This window comes from Pseudorca crassidens, chromosome 13 (genome assembly GCF_039906515.1).
Source record: "Pseudorca crassidens isolate mPseCra1 chromosome 13, mPseCra1.hap1, whole genome shotgun sequence".
Lineage (NCBI taxonomy): Eukaryota > Metazoa > Chordata > Mammalia > Artiodactyla > Delphinidae > Pseudorca > Pseudorca crassidens.
In genome coordinates this window covers 980948-996619 of record NC_090308.1, presented here as the reverse complement: position 1 = coordinate 996619, position 15672 = coordinate 980948, and the positions used below count along the sequence as shown (strand labels likewise).

Below are 15672 nucleotides of genomic sequence, written 5' to 3'. Positions count from 1 at the left end.
ACTCAGCCCTGTGGTCCCTGCGGGTGGGGTCGCGCTGGCCGGCAGAGTGAGACCGTCTCTCCCCCAGGTCGCCGTCCCCGCTCCTGTCCCGTCCACCCTCCAGTCCCAGCTCCCGCCTGACTGTCCTGCTGTCTCTAACAGGAGCTCGGAAGGCCGAGCAGCTCACCTGCTTCTCCGTCCTGGCCGCCTCCAGGCCGACGCCGAAGGGCTGGCTCCCCTTGTAGCGCGGGGGGCAGGGCAGGCAGTGGAAGCCGGGGTTGGTGTTGACGCAACGGTGCGCCTTGCTGGTCGTGAAGCACACGTCGGTGACCAGAGCGCACTGCGGGGACCAGCGGGCCAGACGTGAGCCCACGCTCCCCACCTCCGAGGCACGCCCCGCCGCCTGGGAAGGGGGCACCTACCTCGTCCAGGTCCTCGCAGTGGGTGCCGTTGCCCAGGAAGCCCAGCGGGCAAGAGCCGCAGGACCAGGACCCGTCGGGGAAGCTGCGGCACTCGGCTCCGGGGAAGCAGGGGTTGGACAAGCAGCCGTCTGCACGGAGGAAGCAGAGCAGAGTCAGCAGCCGCCACCAGGTGGCGCCGTAATGAACCCACACACGAGGCCCGGGTGATGCCCTTCACACACTCCGGGGTTCAGCTGTGGAGAAACTGAGTGAGTTAGGAAGATGCTGGGGACAGCCACCAAAAGTCACCACCTCCAAGAGTAAAGCGTCGGAGATGTAGGGGTGACAGGGCCCGCGTGCTCTGTGGCCGCACTACCTACGATGCTCCCTTCTGCGCGCCATGCTTTCTGCCTTCACGTAAAAAGGCCAGAGGAACACGAAGCAGAGCGTAAAGCTTCACGTGTGTAGAACGGATTTTTCTGCTCTGTATTTTCCAAGCATTTTTATACATTTAATCAGAATTAAAACCCAACGGTGTCTTCAAAGACGCCTGCGGCTGGAGCGTCCAGGCCCCACAACAGACGCCCATCGGCCGAAAGGCTGGAGGCTGCGGCCCGTCCCGTGCACACCCACCTGCGGGGCAGCTCCTCCTGTTACACATCTGATGCTCCGTGACGTCGCCGACGCAGTCCTTCCCTCCGTGCTGGGGCTCCGGGCTGTTACAGATGCGTGTCCGCTCCCGGATCCCTCCGGCACAGGTGACCGTGCAGGCCGACCATGGGGACCAGGGGCTCCACCGACCGTCGACTGGGGGAGAGAGGACAGAGGGGTCACTCTGGGGGCGCGGCCTGTGCTGGGGGCTCAGGACAGAGAGCCTGGGATAAGGCCACGCCTCCACACGTGGAGGAAGCCTGGTAGGAAAGTCCTCTCAGGACCGTATGGTCAGGGAGGGATGAAGATGATGACAGTTCACTTGTTTCGTTTTGTCTCTGGGAAGGGAAATCACACAATCTTCTGTGCTCAGAACCTGGGACCATTGACCGGGGGCCGCTGGCTATGGGTCCACCCCTGCCACGGGCAAGAGGTGCTCACGTCTGAAAAGCTGTGCGGAGCTGAGTTTCATTTTAAAAGGCTGTCGCTCATCATCAGTACAGATAACTCAGTAGGGAGAAGACTCACAGCACAGCCTTTTCTGGGCGAAGACCCTGCCCACGTCCCAGAGCAGGCCTGGTACAGGGAGCACGTGTCCTCCCAAACCCAGGCCCCAGATGCCCCAGATGCGGGGGGGTGCCTCCTGAGCCCCCCTCCTGTGCCTGCTGTCACTTCCCCCTCTGTCCCGGCCTATTTCTGCTCCATCGTGGATTAACTGGAGTTTGTTCTGGGGAGGTCAGAGCTGAGCACCGCAATGGGCATCCACCCCAAGGCCCAGCTTCCAGAAACCAGCCGACCGAGAGGATCCCAGTGCCTTGACCTCGCGGGGCCGCGCCGGGCCTGTGTCCTGCTAAAGGCCGGCCGCGAGCCCGGACCCCGCCCTTGTCCACTCACCCGGGCAGGGCGGGCCCTGGCAGGCCTTGGTCTCGCGGCCGCTGCCCTTGCAGCTCCGCCCGCCCATCTGTGGCACTGGGGAGTTGCAGAGCCGGATGCGGGTGACATTGCCGACCCCACAGGTCACGGAACAGGAGGACCACGGCGACCAGTGGCTCCAGCCACCATCCTGCCGGACTAGCACATGGAGGGAACAAGGACATCAGAGGCTCAGGGCGCTGAGTGAGAGGCAGGGCTGACCCGTCCCGGGAGTCTGCCCATCAACCAGGCAGGAGTGGGGAGCCCAGCTGGGGAAGAGCAGGGTGCGTGGGCCACATGGAGCCCCTCCCAGAAAGGGCAGCAGCAGGGGGTCTCTGGACCCCCAAGACCCCAGGGGCTGGGCCCTGTCCCCCACCCCGGGCCGGCCCGGCCTCTGACACTCACTGCGGTGGTCGCACTTGCCCAGGCTGCACGACCGCGTCTGGATGGATGGCCCCAGGCAGGTGTTACTGGTGACATCGCAGGACCGCCCCCTCTGCTGGGTACCAGGCCCGCAGGTGGCAGAGCACTCCGTCCACTCCGCCCATGGGGACCAGCCGTCCTCGCCGTCTGCTGGGGGGAGCACCACTGCCCATCAGACCTCCCCGGGGACTGCCCCACACAGCAGAGCCCAGCCCTGGGCTCCGAGCTGCATGCCCCAGGTGGGTGCTGGCAGCGGGCAGACAGCAGGGCCGCCCCACGTCTGTCCCAGGGTCGGAGCGCAGGGGCCGCCCTCCCAGGAAAGGGAAGCAGGGGGATGCACAAGGAGCTTGGCCAGAAACCCAGGGTCTACTGGCAGGAAAGGGGTCTGTGGTTGCTTCTAACGGCCTCACAAAGGAGAGCGCTGAACCCTGTCTGCACAAGCTTTCGCTGGAGTTGCTAAGATGTAAGCTATTTCCACCTGCACCTCCATGTGCTGATTTATATATGGTGATGAAACTTCAATTTTTGGTTGAAATTACAGGACACTAAATTTCATTCCAAATACTTTAAATTGGAACAAGTTAAATAAAAAGGCAATTTCTTGCCAAGAAATTCTTCACAGGAAATTATCAATCTCTGAATAACAGAAAAGTTGTACCTTAATGCAAGAGATCGTTCTGGTAAATAGTAAATGCTACGATTCAACGTCTCAGAAGCAGCAAGAGAAGAATTTGAGGAGACCCTTCCTGGGCTTTTACTCAACAACGTGAAACGGCTCCCTCTGGGCAAAAGTGGGCCCTCGGGCTCCCGCAATCACACTGTTACTCTCTGTAGCAGGTCCGATTTGGTCTCTGTTTAACACCTAATATACGTCAGGCACTTTCGTACATATTGTGCTGTTTATTTTCATCCTAAACTAAGCCTGTGTCATGGGGACACTCATTCTGTATTTTACAGATGAAGAATCTGAACCCTGGAAAAGCCACATTTTGCTCAGATTCATGGAGGGGCAGAGCCTGTGCTCATGTCCGTGGGCTCCCCGAACACGGAAGCTGCCCAGCCCCGCCCGGGTCACCAGACTCAAGGACCCCCAGACCAGGATGAGGGCCAGACAGTGAAAGACAAACAGGACACGCAGAGCAGCAACCGATTCAGTCAAGGCTGCCGGTGACACCACGAGGAAGGGGGTGGGGAGCCGGTGTGAAGGAGGCTCAGTTGCTCCAGGCTCAGCTGGGGAGGGCGATGGGGGACTCAAAACAGAGGCGGGGGCTGTGGCTTTGGATCAGCACAGGAGGGAAGGCTGAGGAGGACCAGGGCCACTGCGACCCCAGAGCCACGAGCATCTGGGCGCTTCAGGAAGACCTCGGAGCCCTGGCCCCTGCGAGACCGTCCGACACAGACCCGCATGGTCCCACAGCCGGGGCCGCTAGGGCCGAGGCCGCCGCCCGCCCGCCAGGCACTCACCGTGGAAGCAGGAGGGACAGCACTCGCCGTCCACAAACGACGGGTCGGCGCACGTGGCGGGAGGGCAGCTGATCTGGTGGCAAACGGTTTTAAATTTCTGCAAGGAAAAGAGGCATTTATGTCACTCATTTAGGAACATGAACACTGACCCAGGGCTGGACTGGAAGGGTTGGCAGGAAGGCTGGAGGTCTCTACCCACAGACCCCGCCGGTTACAGGGACGCGAGCGCATCTCTCGCCGCGCGCACGCTCCTTTCTCCGTCCGCGGAGCCGCGGGCAGGGGTCCTTCCGCGCGCTGCGGGCGGGGGGACGCACAAGGTCGCAGCGGCGTCTGGTGTCCAGGCCCCCAGCAGTGGAGACCAGGTGCCAGGACATAAGGAAACTAAGCATCATGTTGTGTCGTGGGCAGTGACCCCATCCCCAGTGGCTTGTGCCGAACCCGAGGCCCTTGCAGGACCGAGTGGCCTCAAACACAAAGATGTGGGGGACCGGCCAGCCATCGGGTGACACTGGCTGCACCCTCCCCGGCTCTCTGGGCGCAGAACCACGGGGGCACTCGGGCCTCATTGGAGGTGGCCCCCTTCCCCACGCCCCACACGCGGCGCGGGGAACAGAGAGCAGGAAGCCTCCAGCCCGGGGCCGCCGCCAGGAGACCACGTGCCCGTCTCACCTTGCAGGTGCACTTGGTGCAGCTGTCCACCACCCAGGTTTCATTCTCCGCAAAGAACCTGCCGTCCTGCAAGCAGGCGGACATGTTCCTGGTCTTGGCGGGTCCTCCAATGAGCTCCCAGAGAAACCGGTTGTCATTTGACTGGAAAGTGGAGGGAAGGAGGTCAGCACAGCCACAGCAGGCTCTGCAGCCATCGCACACGGGCGGATGCAGGACGTGCAGTCGTGAAGGAGCCTCAGGCTGGACCAGGGGGGACGGGGTCCCTCCCACCACCCGCAGCTGAAAACTAAGGTTCAATTCTTGAATTCACCCATTCTTCCAAGTGTGACAGACACGGCTGTGATAGCACAACGGCAAAGGCAAACAGACATAAGCCCTGCTGTCATGGGGGTTACAGACTGCAGGAAACAATGCAAAGTTTAAAAGAAAATCAACTAGTGAAAGTTACACCATTTGTCCCCTGAGCACGTGTGTTGTCACCTCCCTCCTTCTAGGCACCCTGCTCCCGCTAACATCTCTGATCTGGGGATAATGGGCGCTTTGAGAATCACCCAAAAGATATGCCCCCCCCCTCTGGCGCAAAATGGACAGAAACACACCATCCGGATGTTTTTGTGTGATTCAGGGAGCTGGCGAATTTCCTTAATCCCCAACTCCAATGTAGGTAAACTTCTCCAGAAGCTCTTTTCAGCTGAAAGCGAGACGCGTCAGGGGCAAAGGCTCCCCCGCTCCTGTCTCGGCCTCCCTTCTGCAGCCCCTCCCCCGCCGGGACCCCCCGGACGCCACCGGCACCAGCAGGGCTGAGGCTCTGTGTCCTGAAGCAGCCAGTTAGAGGTCACATGCCACGTGCAGCTCGTGGGAAGGTCCTCCACGTTTACGAAGATGCCCGCCCAGCAGGGCCCCCGCCTGCGGGTGACCCTGGTCTCAGCGCCCCCAGCCCTGGAGGCTCCCTGAAGTGGCGAGCGCTGGGCGGGGAGGGTGCTCTCCCCCGCCCGCCCCACTCCTGCCCCCACCCAGCACGTGGTAGGACATCCCAGAAGCCACACTCGTCGTGGGTACTGCCCAGCCAGCACCCTAGCTGGAGCAGAAGTGCCCCATCCAGGGCCCTTGGGTGGAGCAGAGCCTCAGGGGCCTGGGGACCCCTCCCCTCTGTATTCTTTCCCTCGGAGCCGCTCCGGGGCACAAGCTTCCTTCAGCTGAGCTCAGCCTGAGGTCTACATGGCGGGAGGATGGGCCCACGGAGGCTGCTTACTGCCAGCAACCTGCTCTGAGCCTTGAGGCGCGCTTGCTAAGACTTGAGGCACGTGTTCTGCCCCTTGACGAGCTGCGGAGAGGAGACCAATCTGCCTGTTACGGCCTCGAGGCTTCAGGGACGGGCTCTGCTCTGAATGCCATCCTTAGGTGAACGCACCTCCCTCGGGTGCAGGCTTCCTGTTTCCTGGGAGACGAGCCCCCAGGGTTGAAGGACTGAGAGGGAGACTTGTGGCCGTGAGCACACTTTCCATAAGCACCCCTCCCCCGCCCTCCAGCCACACGTCCGGGACCAGCAGCCTGGTCGTCAGGGAGCCGGGTGGTTACTCCCGGCTAGCAGTGGCTAGTCGGGGGTAGTGGTGGAGAGAGTGCTGGTTAACGGTGGATAGCCGAGGTTACTCGTGGTTAGAGGAGGGTCCCCAGGGCACCCACCACTTTGCGCAGGTTCTCGTGGAGCTGGTTCACGATGACGTGCAGCCCCGACAGCTCCCTGATCAGGCTGCCCAGCTCCTCGCAGGAGTGCTCGCACACCTCCGGGCCCTTGGCCTCGCTCCGGCCCACGTGCTCCATGGAGACTGGGGGGCTCAGGTGCAGTGTCTCCGTGTTCTCGCTGATGGCGTTGGCTTCGGCTGTGGGGAAGACACGGAACGGTGAGCCCGCTGGCCTCTGGCCACAGCCTGGCCGGGCCCGCAGGGCGCTACCCAGAGCACTGGAGCTACACGGGCGCCCAAGAGCCCGAGAGCTGGCGGAGGTGTTTCCCGTTGCGGCCCTGCTTGTACCAGAGGCGCTGCTAACCTCGCAGCACCGTGGGGACTGAACCCCAGACACCGCCCATGAGCAGAGCGAGCGGTCAGCTCAGGGATGGAGAGATGCGAAAAGCCAGAGACCTACAGCTGCATCACGCATCGTGCTCAAACTCACTAGAGGCAACAGTTTCCTGTTTTTCTTGTTTTTATATAAATATTTATATCATTTATTATCTAAGATAAGTTCCTTCTTTTTGTCCCCCACCCTAAACCTGTTTGCATCCCCATATTCTCCATGAATTCCAACAACTCCTTTCACTCCTCATTTATCCCCTTTTTCCATCCCAAATGCCTTTTCATTTGGCTACTGCATGAAGGCAAATTCAGTTCTTTTCTTGCTAAATGAGTCATTTCATCATTTCCCTGCTGGCCTCATGAGACCCCGAGAAAGGCAGAATCCCAACCATGGGCTCAGAGCTCACTACCCCAGAAATAGGACAAGCGCCTGGAAGTCCCTGAACATGGGACACACACGCGGCTATGCCACTAGTTACAAAAGTGATCTGGGCAAGGGCCGAGACGGGTGTCGCCCTCGGGGGAGCCTGGCCAGCTGGGATGTGGCCGGCAAGCCAGCCCCAGCGTCCTCTTTGCAGTGATGCTCAACTGTCTCGTCCGATACATTCCATTACTGAGTTATGACCTGTCAATGTCATAATTCTGTCAGACAGTCTATGGTCGAGTTTTGTTGTTTGTAAATCCTTGTTGCAACTCACACTGATACCTCAGACTCACCAGACCTAAAACCATATATAACCGTACAGACATAAGCATATTAATCACTACATGTATGTAGAAGAATAAAAATACGGCAATAATAAAAGTGCCTGGAAGTCCCACGACCGTCTCATGGAAGATGGGCAGAGCCCTTCCTCAGGATAGGACACCCCCATTCGTGGCTGCAGGGCAGGGACCGGGGTGAGGGCCACATCCACTCTCCCCCCCATCGAAGGTCAAGTGCCCCCTTTCCTTTTCTCTGTCACAGAGACGTGCCCACCCCACCGGGTGACCGCTTCCAAGGATGCTAAGCTCTTATCTAGAGACAAGCAAGTCTCCCTCTATCAGGGCCCCCAGGACCATCTTCTCTTTCTCTGTGTCCTGTGGGATGTCAGTTAGTACTGTCTTAGCCTTTTTAGAACTTTTGCTTTTTTATGACCTCAGCTCCCCGCAAAAAATGTCTATGACCTAATCCGAAGGGGCTGATACTGGCATTTCAGCCGGAGCTGGTGGTTTGGGATGGGATGTGGTGCAGAGCTTCAGAGGCTGTGGTGCTCAGGGAGTTTGGAGCTGAGGGTGTGTGACGGGAGGCCTTATAAGGTCCTCTCACTGCACAGGCCACCAAAAGTCACAGTTTCATTTCTTTCCTTTCCTGAACTCAACTGGCCGACTGTGGAAAGACGCACAGACTGAAAGGTGGGCGGCCTCGGATGGAGAGACCCGGATGATGCCTGCAGTGCCGGCGCTCGGGGCTTCCGGCTCTGAGCCGTCAAGCCAGCCCTCCGGGCCCTCCGGGGGCAAGGGCTGGGTCACCAGCCGCGACTGCGCATTACAGACATCAGATCCTACGCGTCCTCACGCGCGGATCCACACGAGTACAGTTTATGTTTCCTTACAGCTGACACGAAGAAGCTTCTTAATGGAAGTAAGTCGGAAAATGGGATCACGTGGCAGATAAGAGCCTACTGTGTGGGACGCGGCCTGGGGGCGGGAGGTGCGCTGCTCTGATGCTCACAGGCCACTCCCCCGACAATTAGCGGCCCTCCTGGCACCCCGCTTCTTTATTTGTAAAGTGAGGGAAGTGGATAAGCCCAACTCAAGGGGTTTTGAAGATGAAATGACACAATGCATTCAAAAAGCCCCAGCATAGTGACCTTCAAATACCAAATGCTCAAGACAATGTTGACAAATTATGGTTGAATGTAAATTCAAAATGCAATTAACAGACAGCGTGGGATTACCTGTCAATGATGCCAGTGGCGTCCATTTTCATAATAAGGCTGTACCAACAGTTGTGAATAGTATAAAAAACTTCCATAAACCAAATTGGACAAACGTCTCTGGTTTATCTTACTAAGTTGATCTTCCCACATCAGTAGACTGGAATAGTCGCATGTATTTAAAATCATGTTAAAATGCCAGGGGTTTATTTTTTGGTATGTAAAATGGATTCTATTGGATAATTAAAATATATTCATAATTAATCCTTCAAGCAATGTATTGTTTCAGAGGCCAACACATCCCAGCTGACCAGCGAGCTCATTCAAGGCCATGGCAGCACTTGAAACATATTCCAACATGTTTACTTATGTCCCACCGGCCCCTCCCCACACACCAGAGGAGGAACCCATCAGAGGTGGGACATGGGGCACCACACGCAGCCCAGACACCTACCTCCCTGGCTTTGCTGACAACCTTTCTTGCTCAGAAGATCTTCCACAGAGTTTTCAAACACTAAGTAGACGTTCTGCAGCAAACCCTGAAATATGTACAAGGAAAGAAACAGAGATGGATAAACAGCAAATGTTCGACGCCACGTTAAACGATATTTCAAAAATACAGGATGTAACCTTACAGCAGCGAGAACATTTTCGTCTGTGCTTTTGCCCTCAGCAGGTCTGAAATCTCATTAATGGGTTATCTGTGTGTTACTTTGAAGCTTCGTTTGAGGCAAGAGGCAGACAGTGGGGTTGACCCGAGGAGAAGGAAGAGTGTCTTAGAGAAGGGGCGGTGGCCCCCAGAGGGATGGCAAGGGTTGTCTTCTGAACACGCTCAGGGGACAGCGGGGGCCACACTCTCTCCGCAGGGGACTCTGCGGGTGCCTGGTGTTCCCGCACGCGGCCATGGGTCTCGGGAACGTGCACTGTTCCAACCACAGAACAGACGGTACAGCTATGAGACCAGGCCGTCCTCCCGGTGACAGTGAGGGGCTTGTCCCAGTGGGGCCAGTCGGCCACGTGGGCCTGGGGGTCTTCCTGACAATGGCCAGAGACCACGACCAGCATCTCTAGGCCTTTACTGAAATAACTGAGTCTAATCATACATTTATTTCCAAAGAATACACACACACCTGGAGGAGAATAGTTACTAACCCTCCACTGCAGGTTCTAAACACTTGCATTTAGAGAGATCCTCTTGTAAAAACTATTATAACTGAGGTGAACATGGAACTAACTATTCCCTCATAAATCAATAGCCCCTTCCTTAGAAAACATAGTTTCTCTCCTGTCTTCCTGCCATGTCAGTACTGAACTGGAATCTGGGGCTCTGGGGTTATAGACACATTTGCATGGGGCTGCTTCCTCAATCATCAAATGAGTCTTCACTCAGGAAATCGCTGACCATTTGTGCAGCTGAGAAAGGGCACCTATGCCAGCGTGCTCTGCTCCTTCCTGGTTCAGAAAGCCGTGTGTGCCGTGTGTGCACGTAAGAGCGTCTACGAGTGTGTGTGCAAGCATGTGTATACGTGTATAGTCCGTGCACGTGTACGATTGCATGTGCCGGTGGGTGTGCATGGTGCACGTGGAGTTTGTGTGGGTAGGTGCACGTGTGTCTGCTTCTCCAAGGCCACACCCGACCCCTGCACAAGGCAGCGCACTAAGCGGGGCCCTCGGCGGCATCCCGCACAACCTACCCGGAAGTGACTCTCTCGGGCGGGGCCCTTGGCCACGTACATCCTGCTCTTCTCCGTCTTCAGCTGCTCGTAAAAGGGCTCGTCCAGCGTGAAGCTGTCCATCAGGTCGCAGCCCACGTAGAGGCTGTAGGTCTCTCCGGTCACCTGCACAGTGATGTTCTTCCAGTGGGAATCAGCCAGGCCCACGTCCTCCAGGGAGATGACGTGCTGGGTGCCGTCCACCCAGTACGTGAGGTCCAGGGTGTCGGCGGGGCCGTTGGACACGATCTCGAACTGCCTGTGTGTGGCGCCTGGGCCCTCCAGCGCCAGCAGGGTGCCCCTGGACTTGCGGTCCTGCTTCAGGCTGGCCGTCAGGAAAAAGCCCTCCTTCCGCCGCATGGCCTCGGCGATCCGCCCCAGGTGCTCCGCGCTCACCGGAGGGATGTAGTCAAAGCGCACAAAGCGGTAGGCGGGCACGCTGGGGTCCGGGCCCCGGAACTGCTTGACCCCGATGGTCTTGCGGTTGATGCTGCTGATTCTGAAGAGGTCAAAGGCGGTGTCCTCGTCCTGGTCGCCGGCTGCCGGGGAGCAGAGCAAGGGGGTCACGGGGAGCAGCAGGCACAGGCACCCTCATCTCGGGGCCCCAAGTCCCCCCTTCCTCGCCTGGGTGCTCGGGCTTTATTCCTCGAAAACCACTGCTACCTCCCCCCTCAGACATCTGCTTCCACAGGACCAGCTCCGCCCTTGACCGTCAGGGGCGCTCTGCTCGGACCAGCTGACCCTTTGCCCAGCAAGCCTTCCTCCAGGACAGATGCAGCGTTCGGGTCATACTCGGTCCCACCTGCTCCCGGACCAGGACCCTGGCCGCCTGCTCTTTCCTGCTCTTCCACCCAGAGCTGAAGCTTGAAGGCGACCTTCTTTCTAGCCTCTGATTGCCCAGAAAGGCATCCCGCAGGGAAGTGCACCTCCAGTCTTGCCACTGGCGCATCATTAGAAAGCAGTTACATTTCATGTCCCTTTCTTAGATCAGCTGACTTGAGCTTGTCATGTGGGAATCCCTTATTTTGTAGAAAGACGTGCTCCCACTCAGGGCTCACCCTGCGGGGGAGCATCTGAGAGATGATGAGCCGTAAGGCCACAAATGAATGGTTTTAAGTCACCGTCTAAACTACTGGAAAGAGTTGTTGTCAGACCTCCCCAAATCCTAACACTTTAAGTCATTCACAATAATTTTCTGAACAGAAAGTTTAAACAGAGAAAAACTTTTCATCTAATACTTGGCAAATTAAAGCATTATAATACACAGTGTTGCTGATAGAAGTGTCATTTTACTACCTGCAATAGAGCTATTTGCCCATATCTCAAAAATCCTTAAAATAATTAAAACCTTTGACTCAGCAATTTTACGTTGGGAAGCTATCCTAAATATATAACCACAAACTCTAGGATATATGTATCCACAGCAGTATTCCATGAGGCATCATTTATACTAGTGTAGATGGGATGTGTAAAGTAAACGGGAATTGACCTAAAAATACTGGGCGTTACCTTCTAATGGAATATGATACAGTCGTGAAAAATCATGCTGTAAGAAAAGAAACACATGGAAAAATATTTTTGATACATTTTTAAGAGCAGAAAAAAAAGTGGGAAGGAAATAAGTTATAAAACACCAAAAAGTTTAGTATGCTGTGAATATCACATATGAAAAAAGGCAAAAAGTGCCCCAGCCAAAGACTGCATCTCCAGGTCAGACGGTCTCTTTCTCTACCACCTGGATTTTCCAAAAATAAATGATTTCCTGGTGTATGGACTCAAAGGTAATTGGGGATTCATCTTAAACTAAGTTAAGGAGGTTCCATCCGGGCCTCCACTTTGCCCATCCCTCCTCCCACAGGCGAGGCTGTTGCTCTGGGAGCCCAGGTCACTGGGCGGGGGGGGGGGGAGGGTCCACACTCACCCCAAGCACCGTACCAGGGCCATACGGCCAGCAGCAGCAGCGGCCACAGCATCCTGCCTCTGCCGGGCTGAACCCCTGCGAATAAATCAGACCCGTTACTTCTGAATACATGACCTCAACGTCTAGTGTAGACTGGGATTTTTACTCATATGACCATTTAAAAAGAATTTGTGTAGGAAAATCAGAACTGCCCACATGGATTTGTGGGCAGTTAAAGCTAGATAGGAAATGTGCTTTTCAAATGGATTCTTCTAACTGTAGCTGGTATTCCCTGGTCTAGCATTTGCTGACAAGCACTATGCTAATGACGTCCTAAGTATTCATATTATTTAACCCTCATAATTACCTAGGAGGCGACAACTATTATTATCGTCTCCCTTTTACTGACAGGTAAGTGGAGTTCAGAGAAGTTAAGTGCTTGCCCAGAGCAGTGATGCTACTGAAGGGTGTAGCCAGGATGTAAACCCAGGAAGTTTGAATTCAGAAAATGTCAGCTTGGGGAAAATGACCTGTGAAGACATTTTGTGTAAATAGCCAAGAAAAAAGCTGCACATGACTTAATTAATAGAATAAATATTAACTGTATATGCGTTAGAAGTAAACTTAGTCTGGTGGATCATAATTACAAAAACAAAAACAGCCTTCTACTGAGTAATCACTTTTACTTTGCTCTTCTGTTTTCCTGAGGCCTGTTTTTCCATTCTTGAGGATTCTCAGTTGGCAGGCTCAGCAGACACTGGCCTAGAAGTCAGAGACTGGCCGGGAGCCCATCCACCGTTAACCCCTGCTCAGCCTCCTGGTCTCCGTGCTGAGCAGCGCACGGTCCCAACGCCCCTCCAGCGATACACTGCGTCCCGCTGAGGCGAAGCCAAGCTGAGACCCTCACCCCTCCCTGTTTAGGGCTTCAAATATCCTGAGCTTCTCAGTGACGAAGAAATCCAAGGAGTCCCCTCTACAGAAGGATTTGGAAACCTAGAACTACCCATTCCCCCCAAGATGGGGACCATCCCCTGGGCAAGTGGGGTCCATGCAGGACCCTCAGGTTTCCCCCTGGGATCCAGACACTTGCTTTCAGTCTGCCCACAGCAAGTCCAGAATTTCGCTGAGTTCCACCTGCACATCGAGGAGCCAGCTGTGTGCCCAGGCAAGCCCCCGCCGGGCCAGGCTCAGGGCTGCCTTGTCAGGCACCCTCTGTGCAACCTGGGGAAACTTACTTACCCTCTCTGGTCTCAGTCTCCTCTCCTGTAGAATGAAGAATGGGCATTTAAATTTTCTACTCATGGGGTTATTGTGAGAGAATAAATCAAGCAAGTTAGTGTCTGTAAAGGCTTAGGTAGCCCAGCAAGCACAGGGCGCATGGCTGTTCATTGGAATGCGCTGTCCCATGACCACCCAGTGCAGTAGGAGTGAGGGTGTTGATAGGACTCCAGAGGGCTGAGTTACACGAGTGAAGCCTCGTAAGGGACTTGGACTAGCACTTGGCACTCAGTGAACACTACGCAAGTGTTTCAGAGTAAACGGTGGGCAGGCACGTCTGCAAAGCTCAGGTCTTTTCCCCATTCAGCCTCACGTGCACCTCTGTCCCCTGCAGACAGCAGTGACCACTGCCTCTGGCAATGACAAGCTCCATCCAAAATGTAAATTTCCAAATTCTGGAGGCTCAGCTTCCTATCAAGGGAGTATGCTGAACTCTGTTGCTAACAAAATCAAATCCTCTGACTCTAAAGCAGAAGTATCAGCCCTCTGCCATCTGTCCCATCTTATCTCAGGGGATCGCGACAGCAGAAAAGAACGCAGCAGGGTCGGAGTCACGGGTATGGCTGGTACAGCCTTATCAAGTCCTGTGTTCTTAGAAGGCAACACGTATGATATCCTACGACACACGCCATAGGGACGGGGACACACGCTCCCATATCCTACGCCTCACTTCACACATTTACTGCTTATTTAAGGTCATATTTTTTTTCCAAAGGAAAGGTTTCCAAAGCCTTCTGCAACAGAATACCATTAGAACTTGTAAAGATCTTTTAAAATTCTTTTTATATCAACAATCAAAGCAAACATAACTTCACTGAGAAACACTCCTTCCCTCGGCCGAGAGCGCTGTGATTTCCCCAAAGGAGCCCAACTCGGATTGACAGAAGTAACGCTATTTCCCCTCTGCCTTTTCATCTGCAAATTATTCCCCAGACTTTCAAGAACAGCTGGAGTCCACGGGCAGCCGGAACACTCTGCACAGGCTCACTAAATACTATTCATTAAGAACGTTCAAAAGCACTTGTCAGCTGTGAAAAATGTTTAGAATTTGTCTCTATAACCTCTCCGCTTGTTTTTCACGTGCTCAGGAACAATTTTTTCTAGTTTCTTTCTCATGGCCACACCTTGATAATAAACTTTATGTGGAAATGTCTTATTTTGTAGCTGAAAACAGAAGCATCTGCCCAAGTTTCCAGGCAGGTACATTCACGAAAGTAACAAGAATCCTCAGGTGATGCGAAAGCCCAGGAAGGTCACAGCATTATCCCCGCAAATAAAGTGCTGAAAATGAGTTTACTCGCCTCAGTTCTCCAACTGGGCGGCACAAATACAAGGTGAAGACGTGTTTGCTGTTGAGGTACTAATAGGCATGCCCCCTCCTTACTTTAAACTTCTTCTGCACTTTCTCCTTCTCCCCTCTTAGAATCAGAAAGAGCCTTTTCTGAAAATTAAACTACAATGAAATGTTTTGGTAAATTTAAAAAAAGCTCTTACCTGGTATGTGGAAAACCTGCAGGGATGACTCCTCTCGGAGTTGGGAATGGGGTCCAGGAGGTATGAGGGTCAGGGAGGAGACCCAGCCCCACTCAGCAGAGGAGCTGGGCTCAGAGCTCGGTACCCGCCGGGCAGCAGGCGCTCCTTATATGCGCTGGGTCCTGTGTGGGGCTGTCAGTCAGACACACGCGGAAGCAAGCTGAACTCACTCCTTCGGAGAAATGACATAATTCCTCCTCTGATCTCGCATTTGCTGGAGTACCGGGCACCGGTCTGGTCCAGCCTCCCCCCAACCCCGTCGCCCCACCCCTGCTCCGACCCGCAGCTGGGGGACCACAGAGGAGAAGCCAGATGAGTGAGGGGAAGACTGACTTTTCCTGTCTTCTCTCAGGAAATAAAATGCTATAAATAAAACCAGCAAGATTGGCTGGAACTCCCCTTTTTGCTTAGGAGAAAGAATGCAAGCTGTAGGCTTCAGATCTGGTTCACATTACCCAAAGTGAGAATGGTCTTTCTAAACCAAATAAGTAACAATCAATAAAACGCAAAAGGGTAAGTGGGTGGAAATGATCAGTCCACCTACTGATGAAGTTATACGGGCCAATTCATTTATCACGTGCGGAAAGTAGGATATTTAATCTAAAAGGAAGTCAACACATCACCTAGATGACAGAGAAACAGGACGGGGAATTATTTTCATCCAAATTCTACTTCATGAGCTCAGCCCGGACCCCATAGGATGGCCCCTCCCTGGGGACGCCCAGTGTGCGGCCAAGAACCTCTGGCACAGACTTTCCC

General features: G+C 54.8%; 1 protein-coding gene across 3 annotated transcripts in view; it reads right to left on the bottom strand.

Annotated features, from left to right (window-relative positions):
* The window catches only part of THBS2 (thrombospondin 2), a 28534-nt gene extending 13366 nt beyond the window's left edge, over window positions 1-15168 (bottom strand). The window contains exons 1-13 of one of the 3 annotated variants that reach the window (XM_067701515.1): window positions 14875-15168; window positions 13342-13365; window positions 12124-12198; window positions 10185-10741; window positions 8945-9029; window positions 6183-6379; window positions 4500-4640; window positions 3831-3927; window positions 2349-2516; window positions 1926-2102; window positions 1014-1187; window positions 402-529; window positions 167-319 (exon numbers count right to left, since the gene is read on the bottom strand). In XM_067701515.1, the coding sequence (XP_067557616.1) occupies window positions 167-319; window positions 402-529; window positions 1014-1187; window positions 1926-2102; window positions 2349-2516; window positions 3831-3927; window positions 4500-4640; window positions 6183-6379; window positions 8945-9029; window positions 10185-10741; window positions 12124-12175 (1929 nt within the window). In that variant the 5' untranslated portion in view covers window positions 12176-12198; window positions 13342-13365; window positions 14875-15168. The remainder of the gene's footprint in view (window positions 1-166; window positions 320-401; window positions 530-1013; window positions 1188-1925; window positions 2103-2348; window positions 2517-3830; window positions 3928-4499; window positions 4641-6182; window positions 6380-8944; window positions 9030-10184; window positions 10742-12123; window positions 12199-13341; window positions 13366-14874) is intronic. The other 2 variants (XM_067701514.1, XM_067701516.1) reach the window with 2 other exon arrangements.
* Window positions 15169-15672: the final 504 nt, after the last annotated feature.